At 38.0% G+C, this 12,650-nt stretch overlaps 9 protein-coding genes across 9 annotated transcripts; 5 read left to right on the top strand and 4 right to left on the bottom strand.

Annotated features, from left to right (window-relative positions):
* Positions 1-261: 261 nt before the first annotated feature.
* On the top strand, positions 262-846 carry AC631_01353 (mitochondrial 54S ribosomal protein bL32m; the record flags this gene model as incomplete). The annotated part of the gene is made up of 1 exon (XM_015610183.1): positions 262-846. The coding sequence occupies one exon, from the start codon at positions 262-264 to the stop codon at positions 844-846; it is 585 nt and encodes a 194-aa protein (XP_015468975.1).
* Positions 847-1,085: 239 nt separating this feature from the next.
* AC631_01352 (uncharacterized protein) lies at positions 1,086-2,867 on the top strand (the record flags this gene model as incomplete). Its single annotated transcript, XM_015610182.1, has 1 exon — positions 1,086-2,867. One exon carries the CDS (start codon positions 1,086-1,088, stop codon positions 2,865-2,867), a length of 1,782 nt encoding a protein of 593 aa, XP_015468974.1.
* A 200-nt stretch (positions 2,868-3,067) lies between these two features.
* On the top strand, positions 3,068-3,766 carry PDX3 (pyridoxamine-phosphate oxidase; the record flags this gene model as incomplete). The annotated part of the gene is made up of 1 exon (XM_015610181.1): positions 3,068-3,766. One exon carries the CDS (start codon positions 3,068-3,070, stop codon positions 3,764-3,766), a length of 699 nt encoding a protein of 232 aa, XP_015468973.1.
* A 93-nt stretch (positions 3,767-3,859) lies between these two features.
* On the bottom strand, positions 3,860-4,126 carry AC631_01350 (uncharacterized protein; the record flags this gene model as incomplete). The annotated part of the gene is made up of 1 exon (XM_015610180.1): positions 3,860-4,126. The coding sequence occupies one exon, from the start codon at positions 4,124-4,126 to the stop codon at positions 3,860-3,862; it is 267 nt and encodes an 88-aa protein (XP_015468972.1).
* Positions 4,127-4,867: 741 nt separating this feature from the next.
* AC631_01349 (Protoplast secreted protein 2) lies at positions 4,868-5,470 on the bottom strand (the record flags this gene model as incomplete). The annotated part of the gene is made up of 1 exon (XM_015610179.1): positions 4,868-5,470. The coding sequence occupies one exon, from the start codon at positions 5,468-5,470 to the stop codon at positions 4,868-4,870; it is 603 nt and encodes a 200-aa protein (XP_015468971.1).
* A 420-nt stretch (positions 5,471-5,890) lies between these two features.
* AC631_01348 (uncharacterized protein) lies at positions 5,891-6,676 on the top strand (the record flags this gene model as incomplete). The annotated part of the gene is made up of 1 exon (XM_015610178.1): positions 5,891-6,676. The coding sequence occupies one exon, from the start codon at positions 5,891-5,893 to the stop codon at positions 6,674-6,676; it is 786 nt and encodes a 261-aa protein (XP_015468970.1).
* Positions 6,677-8,039: 1,363 nt separating this feature from the next.
* Positions 8,040-9,356, top strand: AC631_01347 (uncharacterized protein; the record flags this gene model as incomplete). The annotated part of the gene is made up of 1 exon (XM_015610177.1): positions 8,040-9,356. The coding sequence occupies one exon, from the start codon at positions 8,040-8,042 to the stop codon at positions 9,354-9,356; it is 1,317 nt and encodes a 438-aa protein (XP_015468969.1).
* A 144-nt stretch (positions 9,357-9,500) lies between these two features.
* AC631_01346 (2,3-butanediol dehydrogenase) lies at positions 9,501-10,655 on the bottom strand (the record flags this gene model as incomplete). The annotated part of the gene is made up of 1 exon (XM_015610176.1): positions 9,501-10,655. One exon carries the CDS (start codon positions 10,653-10,655, stop codon positions 9,501-9,503), a length of 1,155 nt encoding a protein of 384 aa, XP_015468968.1.
* A 424-nt stretch (positions 10,656-11,079) lies between these two features.
* On the bottom strand, positions 11,080-12,237 carry AC631_01345 (2,3-butanediol dehydrogenase; the record flags this gene model as incomplete). The annotated part of the gene is made up of 1 exon (XM_015610175.1): positions 11,080-12,237. The coding sequence occupies one exon, from the start codon at positions 12,235-12,237 to the stop codon at positions 11,080-11,082; it is 1,158 nt and encodes a 385-aa protein (XP_015468967.1).
* Positions 12,238-12,650: the final 413 nt, after the last annotated feature.

Here is a 12,650-nt window from a genome sequence, read left to right as displayed (position 1 = left end):
CTCTAACGCTAACAATATTCGTTTCCTATATTGACCACCTTGTTTATTTGATCTCAAGTGCTCCATTTGTGAACGCGTAGACGAAAATGTGTGCTGGACACGACATTTTTGAAACCAGCACAAGAGGTCTAAACGTGCGAACTTTTGAAGCGTTGTGCAGTGCTGAATTTTTCACTCTTCAGTCCACAGAGGACATAAAGATCGATTCAAAGTAGTGTTGCGAGGTATAGTGGGCATATTAATTACGGAAACGCAAGGAAAATGTCATTAGCATTCAGATTAGGCGCTGCACCATCCTTGAGTGGAGGATGGATGGGACTTTTGCCCCGTGTACCATCTATTTCTATTAGAATTCCAAATCCATTCCAGACACACGAAACCATGCAAAATGATAGAAGATTACAAGAATTGAAGGAAAAGATCGAAAATAATAACGGAGAAGCACCATTCATGATAGACAACGGGATGATTTTGAGGGCTGTTCCAAAGAAGAAGCCATCGTATCGTAGAACCAGACAAAAGTTGTATGCACCAGGGGACAAGCAGATCAAGCATTTGGACAACTTGGGTAGATGCCCGGCATGTGGACACGTAAAGAGATCACATTTCATGTGTATGCACTGTTTTGCAGAGATCAAGTCGTTCCTCAAGATGAAGAAAAAGGCTACGCAAGAGCCAGTGGAAGCACCACAAGCAAACTTGGATCCTATAGATGAGAAGATCGTGTATCCTGGTAAGCACGAAAGTGAATACCAAAGAAGATTAAAGAAGAAAGACTGGATTCCAGTAAGGGAGGAGCCACTTATGTTCAATGCTGAGCAGTTGAAAAATCCTAAGAAGCAATAGCACTGTCCGCACACCCTCCATGGGACATCTGTCGGATGAAACCTTGTACATATACTACTATTTAATATATATGAGTAATAGATATATTCGTGTAAGTTATAGTGAAACTGAGCTGTATATTGTAGTTCAAACGTAATTTTTAGGTGCCTGTATTGTTTAGTCCGAGCTCATCTGGAAATTTTCACAACCATACATAGTTCCACTCACGAGCTAAGTCTAGCATACATATTCAACAAAACATGACTGTATCTCGTCACGATAGGCATTCCACTAAGGCAAGTGCTACTGGAAGAAACATATCGTTGTTTACTATTAGTAGTAGACATCCCTTGAATGTGAAGCCCGAAGGGAACTCATACTTATCCACAGGCGATGATTACGATACAACAAAATTTTTGCCCAGACATGTTCAAATGGGGGTATTCAACCGATTTCCTGATGAGTTGATTATGTATATGATTTCTTTCATCGAAGATATCGAATCATTGAAGAACTTGTCTCATACATCGAGAATAATGTATGCGTACATGTATGACGAAGAGATCTGGAAGAGAATATATGTAAAGCAAATTACAGACGATTCTAAAAGTAGTAAGGATAATGTGTTTGAGGATTGGAAGGGTTCATGGAGAAGTACATTGCTTAATATTAAAGATACGGATCAGGCCAATTTGCAACTTCCAGGAAATATTCTCTGTTCCGACGTGCTATATAGACCGTATCAGTGTTCCCAAGTGGATTATGAGAAGCTCTTTCACAAGATTATAAAGGAAGAAGAAACGTATCATAATAGGATTAACGAAGCAGATGTCGATTTACAAACTGAATTGGAAATATTACCGAATGGTAGGGTCTTAAGAATATCCGAAAGCTTGTTGAGCATGACTGACTTTAATGAAAACTTTCATGACAAACCGTTTATTCTTACCAACTCTGATAAAGACAGATGGCCCCATTGGACCTTAGACAGTTTGGTGGAAAGATTCCCAGATGTAGTTTTCAGACAGGAAGCAGTTCAATGGCCATTATCGTTGTACTCCAAATATCTTGCCAGAAACAAGGATGAATCCCCATTATATTTATTTGATTGCAGTAGTGTTGCGATGAAAACATTGAGAGAAGAATATGTTGTGCCAAAAATCTTCCAGTATGACTTATTCACAGTATTTGCAAACCAGGAAATCAATTGTCGTCCAGATCATGCCTGGTTGATTATTGGGCCAAAGCGTTCAGGGTCAACTTTCCACAAGGACCCTAACTATACAAGTGCGTGGAATACTGCTATATATGGTAGAAAGTTATGGATCATGTTACCTCCTAATATAGTTCCTCCAGGGGTAGGAACAGACGACGAAGAAAGTGAAGTAACTTCTCCTGTCGGAATTGCAGAATGGGTTATGTCTGGCTTCTTCAATGATGCCGTCAAACTCGAAAACTGCTTGGTTGGTATCACTTTTCCAGGTGAATGCATGCATGTGCCCTCCGGCTGGTGGCATGCAGTTATCAATTTGGACGATTCCATAGCATTGACACAAAATTTTGTTCCATTGCCTAAATTGAGTAATACGTTGAACTTCTTCAAGAATAAAAAGAACCAAATCAGTGGATTCCGTCCTAACCAGTTTAAAATGACCCTAGACCAATTATTGGAAACGTTACCGGCAGAAGACGACGATGTGCGTACTTTGAAACACTACAAACAGCAATATGAGACTCTCGACCTTGAAAACGACTTGCAAGTAGAAGATTGTGGTGAAATACTATCATCCAAGCTTCCACCAATGCCAATATTTGAGCTTTTCAAGCAATTGTTGATCCTAAACGGTAAAAAACAAGAGCTAGATGCGGCATTGAGTAAGCTTGCAAAATTGGAAAAGTCCGATGTTAAGCAAGGCAATAAAAGCAAAATATGGAAAACTTTGGTTGAAAACAAAACTGATAGCCAAGAAGTTCAAGAAACAGCCCCTCAAGGCTTTTCCTTCGGTTTTGCCTTGGATGAAAGTAGTGATGAAGAAATTTAGCACCCATTTATTAGTCATGGTGATTTTGTGTAACGATTTTCTTAGATACCAGGCATGACGAGATCACCTTATATATTGATACTATTCATATATTCTATAACTTATCTTGATCTATATAATACATGTTGATTTTATCGACACTCACGAGAAGTATCAGAGGACCAAGTAAGAGTCATTTAATCAGAAATTGTAGTAAAAAAATGTCAGGTGTAAAGAGAACAGAGACCCCAATTATTTTTGCTCCAGAAACGTATCAATATGAAAAGGGACATTTAAAAGAGGATGAACTTCAATCCAATCCAATTGAACAGTTTCATCAATGGTTTGACGATGCTAGAAAATCAAATACCGATGGTTCATTCCTTCCGGAATCTACTACCTTCTCCACGGCAAGATTACCATCAGGTAGAGTGTCGGCAAGAACAGTATTATTCAAGGAATTAGACACCCATGGGTTTATTATCTACTCTAACTGGGATAAATCAAAGAAATCGCAAGATTTTGAAAGTAATAAGTACGCTGCGTTGACGTTTTTCTGGCCTAGTATCCAAAGACAGGTTAGAGTTGAAGGGATCATGGAGAAGGTGACTAGGGAAACATCAGTAAGATATTTCAATACCAGACCCAGAGGATCCAAGATTGGTGCATGGGCATCTCCCCAATCGCAGATTTTGAAGAATAGAGCTGAATTAGATGATAACGATAAAGATTTTGAAGCTAAATTCAAGGATGTAAAAGATGAAGATATTCCCTGTCCTGAATACTGGGGTGGGGTTAGAATAGTTCCATTAGAGATTGAATTTTGGCAAGGTGGAATGAGTAGATTACACGACAGAATCAGTTTTAGAAGAGAGTCTGTCGAAGATACTAAATGGAATATGGTTCGTCTTTCGCCATAGATTAAGCTACGCCAATAAAAATATACAGATGTATAGAAAAAAAATGATTAGATATTAATCGAATTAACAGCATGATCATATTTTACATTGTAATTAGATAGGTGAAACCTCTAATTTATCTGCGGTTAGAGCAGCATACTCTTTGTGAACTAGCAAATGCATGGACAGACGAACTTTACTTGTACACACCATCAGACAGTATTTACACGGGAATGATTCTCTATTATGCGCTCGAGATATCCAAAGTGATCGAACCAGAGCTATCTCGTGAAGGAAATAAATCTCGTCGTATAGCAAGGCTCTATCGATATCAGGCAATTCTTCGTCATCAACTTGCATTTCGTCATCGTTACTTTCCATCTCAATTATGTGTACTTCGAGATGCATCTTGAATAGCCTCGAATCTTCGAAACATTCTTCACATTTGGGACATGATATCTGCATCATTGAGTGCTTCTGGCAATGATTGGATAAATCATTCAATGTATGGAATATGCATTGGCATTGGGGACAAGTAAAGTGGATTTTACCACTATGACTCCGGTTATGGATTGCCAAATACGAAAGCTTCTCTATTTCTATATCACATTTTGCACAGCTGTATCGTCCGTTCGTATTCTTTGTCAATTGGTTGTCCTCTTCCTCTTGTTTGACCAAATCTATTGTATTACTCGGTTCTTGCAGCAATATGTCTGTTGCAACATTTATATTCTTAAACTCGTCACCTTTTTCAATAAGCGATTCGGACAGCACTGAAGTACTACCTGTTTCCTCGTGGTTTTCGAATAACTCATAGTTCAACGTAGAGTTGGTATCCACCGAGTCGTTGCAAATGGCTGCCAATTGATACGAGTTATTCAACGTAAATACGGGCAATTTTAGTCTGCTTTTAACAACACCTTTGTCTAATGGTTAGTATGGGTTCCATGAATGCATATTAACAGTGAAATCTTACTATCTTCCATTGTTAAACCACAATTTCTTACGAAGAAGAATAAACACTACAAATTATCCGCCAGTGCGTATTTCAATCAAACTACAATCGTCCGTACTTGAAATCAATAAATTCAATCGATACTATAAATCATTACCATCATCTATTTAGAATTTAGAAGCAGTTTGGTAAAAGGTCTTACCTTGGATATGAGCAATTTCTAACTCTAACTTAGTTGGTTGTCTAGAACCGTCAGCACCGGCAAAAGTACCAGCACCCCATGGAGAAGAACCATGAACTTCTTCTAAGTTAGAGAGTTGGGCAAAACTGTTAGCGTAACCTAATGGAACGTAAATGATACCGTGGTGAGTCAACACAGACAAAGCGTTCATAGCGGTGGATTCTTGTCCACCACCTGGGGTACCGGTGGAGACGAAAATACCAGCAATCTTACCGGCTAAAGCACCCTTGGCCCATAAACCACCAGTGGCATCCCAGAATGCCTTGAATTGAGCTGGGTAGTTACCGTATCTGGTTGGAATACCGAACAAGAAAGCATCGTATTCAACTAAAGTGTCGTTGGTAGCAATTGGGTAGTTTGGCTTGGCTGGAGCGTGTAACTTAGCCAAAACTTCTTCACTTAAAGTTTCTGGAACTTGGTAGATGTCAGCAGAACCACCAGCGGATTCAACACCCCTTTTGACTTCTTCAGCCATAGTGGCGATGTGGTGGTACATAGAGTAAATGATAATTGCAACTTTTGGAGCCATTTTGTTATATTTTATTTATTCAATTGATTTAGTACTAACTTGATTCGAAAACACTAAACTAATGGTTAACTATTCGATAAGCAATTGAAACTAAACAGGAATATCCTTAATTTATATAAGTCTATTATGTAAATTTTAGTAAGGATCGCCGCACTATTACTAACAACAAATTTTTAGTCAGTATTTATAAGGTGCTTCTAATATTTGAAAATTTTAATAATACTTATTAATAGAGGTAATTTGCTATTGTTATTTTGACATACGATAGATATACACCTATTCGATAGACTGACAAAATTCTTTTGAATCATTTTGCTTTATAAAGAATACAATCGCTCACCGAAATAAAATTCACAACTTTTTGATACTTCGAATTTGAGTGTTCATAATAGATAAACAATAGAAATATAGAAATAAAGCATGAAGGTTGCTATCATTTACTATTCGACATACGGACATATTGCTGGTATGGCTAAGGAGATCAAGGAAGGGGTCGAATCTGCAGGTGCTAAGGCCGATATTTTCCAAGTTAAGGAGACGTTGAGTGAAGAAGTGTTAGGCATGTTATATGCCCCAGGCAAATTGGACTATCCAGTTGCTACTACAGACACTTTAGTTGAGTACGATGCATTTTTGTTTGGTATTCCTACAAGATTCGGTACTATTCCAGCACAATGGTCAGACTTCTGGGGTACTACCGGTGGATTATGGGCCTCTGGAGCCTTATCTGGTAAGCCAGCAGGTATGTTTGTATCTACTTCTAGTCCAGGGGGTGGCCAAGAAGCGACTATCAAGAATGCCATGTCTTACTTGGTTCACCATGGTATGCCATACATTCCTTTAGGGTACTCTAACACATTTGCGGACATGGCCAGCTTCGAAGAAGTTCACGGTGGATCTGCTTGGGGTTCTGGTACTTTCGCTGGATCTGATGGTTCGAGACAACCATCGGCATTGGAATTGAGAATTTGTCATGCGCAAGGTACTGCTTTTGCCAAGCTCGCCTCCAAGATTGTCGGTGCTAAGGCTGCCATCGATGCCACTGCTGCTAAGACTTCTCAACCAGCTGAAAAATCTGCTGAAAAGGAAAACTCTGGAGAAGAACCTATTGAAAAGGCCAAAGAAATCGCACAAAGAGCTAAGCAAGCTGCTCCTGAAGTCAAGGAAGAGGCTAAGGGTGGCTGTATGAAATGTACCATTATGTAATTATCTAGTATCCTTAATTTCACTTTGAATAATATATTTTTATTTCGTTAGTAATCATCTTAGTACTTTTGATTGCAAATCGATACATACGGAAAAAGCGATCCAAAATCATCCTATCTCTCTTCAACCATCATCAACGCATTCTTGGGCTGCAGCAAAAAAAATAAACCATTCAACATAATTCATATAAATGGGCACAAGTGATAAGCTTTGAATTTTTTTTATAAATAATATCTGTCAACGTAGAGGATCAACCAAAAGCGAACTCTAGAGAGATAATTTAACATGCGTCAAAAAACACATTGGATCAATCCTCGAGGGATAGCCTAAACATCCACTCAAGTGTCCGAAGGTTGATTCTACCACTAGGATAAAGTTCATAATTATGAAGTCAAAGTAAAGATCTCGAGAATCGTAAAAAGCCTTTGTAATGCAAAAAGTACTCCCCTCGTAGTGATAAACCAAAAAGAATGTAACTTATGAATTCAACACGAATGATTTCTGGAATTACCAACAATCAGATCGTTGGGTCTTCCTTTTTACTGAAAAACGAAATCACTTAAACCAAAAATGTCCTATAAACATATAATTATCTTGCAAATAATTTGACGTCCTTTCAATGGCGTTATTATGCAACTTATTAATTCATCATTGAAAGCCAGATATGCTGAGATCAGCACAATAGAGCTCTCCAGGTAAATATCATGGCCGGAATGTGACAGGGTTGCCTTGAGACATAATGAATGTCAAGAACAATAAGTTCCCTTGTGTACGCAACTATCCATCAAAGGATATGCCCTGCATTCTTAGATACCTCCTAGAGACCTATGACACACTTCAATTGAATTGAAGATCCATTCTCTCCGAGCAGAATTGATCATGTCTCTATTTCTCTCCAAATAAACTCGTGGTATAATATGCCTTTGAATAGAACACGGATGTTGAGGTGTAGGGATGTTGACCGTAGGTGTTGACAAAAGACATAAGCCGTATCGATCATTCTTCTGGCATTTGCCCTGTAAAGAGCTGATTCGGGAGTGCTTTGGTACATGCAATACGAAGCTCTACTCAACCTTCATTAATCTTATACTTTGTTCATTGAAAAATTCAAGATACCTAAACCTATGATACTTAATATACGAAATGATGAGAACCAGTTCATTTTAACAACCCAAGACTATTGATGTACTAGCAAAGAGAGCCTTATCTTCATTAGAAGACAACGAATGAATAATTGAATCAATAAAGAAAAGAGTGTAAAACTATTGATCTCTAGTAAAGAGCGCGTTGCAATTTTTTAGTAAGAGTCAAATATAAACAGTTGATATTTTAGACTAATATATACATACACTAAACGGTGTTGATGGGTAAATTTGACGATGAAATGTGGGATTTGAACCCCAATTCAATCGGTCTTCCGTCTCTTCATAGACCAAGATCGAGTAAGAACAACACAATGAATGGTCTGATGATGAATTTATTTAACGCTGAAAGCACTGGGGTCAAAAAGAGACCAAAAACTATACACGTTTATGGAATGGATAACAAGAAAGTGGAAAATGACTTTCTTGATCTACTTTCTAGGAGTAAAGCTGATTCGAAGCCAGCTAGAGGTCCATTACAAGAGAAGGATTTGAATACATCAAGACCAGAAAGTGCAAAAACTATCGATTTGTTAGATATGGGGGTGTTATTGTCATCACGATCTCAGAAGACAGTTCCCATAGAAGATGGTATAAATTTGTTGCAAAGTGACCATAATTATCCAAACGAGATGGCGGGGCTGGTTCCTCATACATCGAATGGATACGAAATGGAAGAACTTCAGAGTCAGATATCAACGGTTACACTAGAAAATGAAGATTTATTTACAAAGAGATCTGTGACTTTACCGCATATGAGATCAGTATCCGATAAAGGATGTACAAGGTTGACCAAGTCGGCGGGAACAGATGAAATTGATGATGAGTCTGTTGCTGATAGTGAGGATGAGCCTGAATTACTCTCTACCTCACTGTCTTCTCAATCAAGAAAAGGATCAAGGAGTTCTACTGTCAACATTTTTGAGCAAAATCGTACATTTGATACTAGCGTATTGGCTGATCAAGAAAAGATCGTTTATGATGACACTTTGATTGAGGAAAATAACTTAGATTCTCAACTCACGAATGTCAATATTCAAGCTGAAGACTTTGTGAAAGATGACTCTGAAGTATTCAGCGTAGAGCATGAATCAATTGAGCAACCTGATGACTGTGATATGGAATATTCAGAGGAATCAACAAGAGATATCCAACCTCAATTAATTTTTCAAATTTCCACTTCGTCTTATCAGGATCTGCACAATTCCAATAATATAAGTAGCCATCATTCACAACAAAACAAAGGTTCTGATAAAATAATTGGTAATGTCCCACATGATATATCTACCAATGTAAACCCTGGAGGTGTTGATGAGTCTACTAGTGCCAAAGCTAAACACACCCCGGAAATGGCTGATGCGACACCTAATTCTTCGGGGCCGGTATTACCACCACCATATCCTTCGAGCAGAGAAAGAAAGCGAAAAAACAGCTTGGCTGATATATGTTCGAAGACTAATAGAGCTAGATTGCCGCCACGAGTGGGTCTTTCAAAGAAGATGAAAGTCGATTCACTACACGATTACTTAAAAAAATAGCTAATCGGATTGCATACCTAATTAATTAAATATCTAATCATAATTATTCATAATAAACACATAGTAAACTACAGTAATAGAATTATTAAAGACAGAATTGAAACCAAGGTCATAGTAAAGTGTATATCAAATATATGAAAAAGGTCATTTTGAAGCAACTCTGTATTTATCCTTGGGTGACAATAGAATTTTAATGTGATCATCCTTGTTATAAAGTAGCTCCTTAAATCCTTTTTCAATACCATCTTCTAAATGGATTTTACTTGTAATAAAAGTTTCGACCTCTTCAGGGTCAATTAGTCCTTGTTTATAGGCTTCTATGACTTGCTCAAAATCTAGAATGGTTGTACACATAGACCCCGTAACAATCTTTTCCTTGTATGTAACATCCATAGGATAGAAGTCTATCGGCTTGTGCGGCCAAATGGCAACGTTTGTAGCTGTACCAAATGTCCTTAATGATTGAACCGATGCATTGAATGTAACAGGTAATCCGGAACAATCATAGCTGTGATGAAAACCAAATCCATCGTCGGTCATTCCTTTCAAAGCTTTGACGTTCTCTTCTGCACTAAAGTCTTTTGGTTTAATTGTTTCAACACCTAGCTTTTCAGCTAATATTCTTCTGTCCAATGCCGGCTCACTAACAACAATCTTGCCTGCTTGGTGTCCCTTGAGGGCAATGATTATAGCAAGTCCAATTGGTCCACTGCCCAAAACTAAAGCCAGTTGGCCAGGTTTAAGATTGGAAGTTCTTACCGCGTGCCATGCAACTGCAATTGGTTGCGTTAATGCAGCAACGTCAGGAGGAATAAGGTCATCGGGATATGGAACAACATGATCTTGTCCAACAACACAATAATCTGAAAACCCGCCATCAGTAAAGCCCAAGCCAAGCAAGCCAATGTAATCACAAACATTACTATAACCATCATGACAAGCACAGCACTTAGGTTTATTGGAGTTGGGTGCATCCGGAAATCTATACCTATCAAGACAAGTTCCATTCGGTTCAACGACTACTTTGTCTCCTACTTTCAATTTGCTCACCTTCGAACCTATCTCCGTTATTTCACCACTTATCTCATGTCCCATGCACTGAACTTTACGATGGTTTGATATTTCACTCGTTTCACCTTCAAAAAAGATAGGCCCATCTAAATATTCCTTCAAGTCAGTTCCACAAATTCCACAGTAATGGATCTTGATTTTAACTTCAGCTTCATGGTTAATATTGGGCTCGGGATGTGATTCCGTATACTCAATATTTTTATTACCTCGATAAACAATTGCTTTCATTGAATTGAATATTGTAACTGTATTTAACTAACTCAATTGCACCTAGACTTATTATTTCAAGTCCTCAATCTTATTCGCTACAATAAGAGTGAGTTAATTACTTATCTATTTGAAAGAATGCCCCCTTAATTAGGGATTTTGCAATCGCGGAAGTAGTAGATCAGATCCGGTTAATGTCATATTTTAGCGAGAATGCCTTTCACTATATCACTCTACTTTAGTCGATGAAATCCCTGGACTTTAGTAATCGTTAATAAGTTGCTATGAGTTGAACACATGCTTTAATATAAAGAAAAATTGAATATTTTAAAGGTAAATGGCTCTATAATCATTATATCTATCCTTAATTTCTTCAAGAATATCTATATATGAGTGCTTATTACAAGAATTTGGGTGAAGATGAAAATAGAGGTTTATATTATTATTAATTAGGACTTGATCTTTTGAATTTTTCGTCAGGGGTCATTAGAATCTTGATATGCTTGTCTTTGTTATTAATTAATTCCATGAAGCCCTTTTCGATGCCATCTTCTAAATGAACCCTACTAGTAATAAGCTTTTCGACTTCTTTGGGATTAATTAAACCTTCTTTATAAGCATCTATTACTTGTTCAAAATCGAGTCGAGTAGTACACATTGAGCCTGTGATAATTTTTTCCTTGAAAGTTACATCCATAGGATAGAAGTCAATTGGTTTATGTGGCCAAATGGCAACATTTGTAGCGGTACCAAATGTCCTTAGTGAATGAACAGAGGCATTAAAAGTCGCAGAAAGTCCAGAACAATCATAACTGTGATGGAATCCAAAACCATCAACAGTCATCGCTTTCAACGCCTTAATACATTCTTCGTAAGAGTAGTCCTTTGGGTCTATTACTTCAGCTCCGAACTCTTGAGCTAGCTCTCGTCTGCTTAACGCTGGCTCGCTAACAACGATCTTCCCTGCTTTATGGCCCTTGAGCGCAATGATAGCGGCCAAACCAATTGGGCCACTACCCAAAACTAATGCCAGCTGCCCGGGTTGAAAATTGGAAGTTCTTACCGCATGCCAAGCTACACTCAATGGTTCCGTAATAGCTGCAACATCAGCAGGAATTAAGTCTTCTGGATATGGAATAACATGTTCTTGGCCCACAATGCAATAATCTGAAAATCCACCATCCATAAACCCCAATCCAACAAATCCAATGTGGTCGCACGCATTACGATGGTCATCATGACATGCACAACAATTTGGCTTCTTTGCATTGGGTGCGTTGGGAAATCTATATCTATCAAGACATGTCCCACTAGCTTCTACAACCACCTTTTCCCCCACTTTCAACTTATCAACTGCAGAACCGATCTCTATCACCTCTCCACTTATTTCGTGACCCATGCATTGCACCTTGCTGATATTCGAAATTTCACTCTTTTCTCCTTTAAAAAAAATGGGCCCATCCAAATATTCATGTAGGTCCGAGCCACAAATCCCGCAAAAATTGACCTTAATCTTTACCTCAGATTCGTGGGTAATCTTTGGAAACGGATGAGATTCCGTATATCTGATATCCTTATTACCGTAATAAACAATTGCTTTCATTGGTTTCTAGTTGAATTGACCTAATTGCGTTACTTGAAGTATAAATTTTTGATTAGTTATTTATCTATGCTTACTTTTAATTTCGGTATGTCCTACCACTTTATATATGTTGCAATCTCGGACAAATTATCTGAGAGATTTTACAGGTCATTTATTATATCTGGTGATGTCTCATAGCAAATCAAAGTGAAGGCGTACTGTTTACCAAATATATAATTATCGGAACAGGGAAAGTCTTATTATAGTATAGGAACCGGTGCAAGGCTTTTGCCGCGAATATGGGGTTTGATCATCTCCAATTTTTTTATCTACTAGGCATCCCTTCCTTTTAGATCGGCATGATTACCGTAAATACTAAGGCATACTCCTTATTGTTATATCAACGAATATTTCATTCTTAATGCATACTTTCA

This window comes from Debaryomyces fabryi (genome assembly GCF_001447935.2).
Source record: "Debaryomyces fabryi strain CBS 789 chromosome Unknown contig00018, whole genome shotgun sequence".
In the NCBI taxonomy this organism is placed as follows: Eukaryota; Fungi; Ascomycota; class Pichiomycetes; order Serinales; family Debaryomycetaceae; genus Debaryomyces; species Debaryomyces fabryi.
The sequence above is the reverse complement of the archived record's forward strand: the minus strand, read 5'-3'. Positions and strand labels throughout refer to the sequence as shown.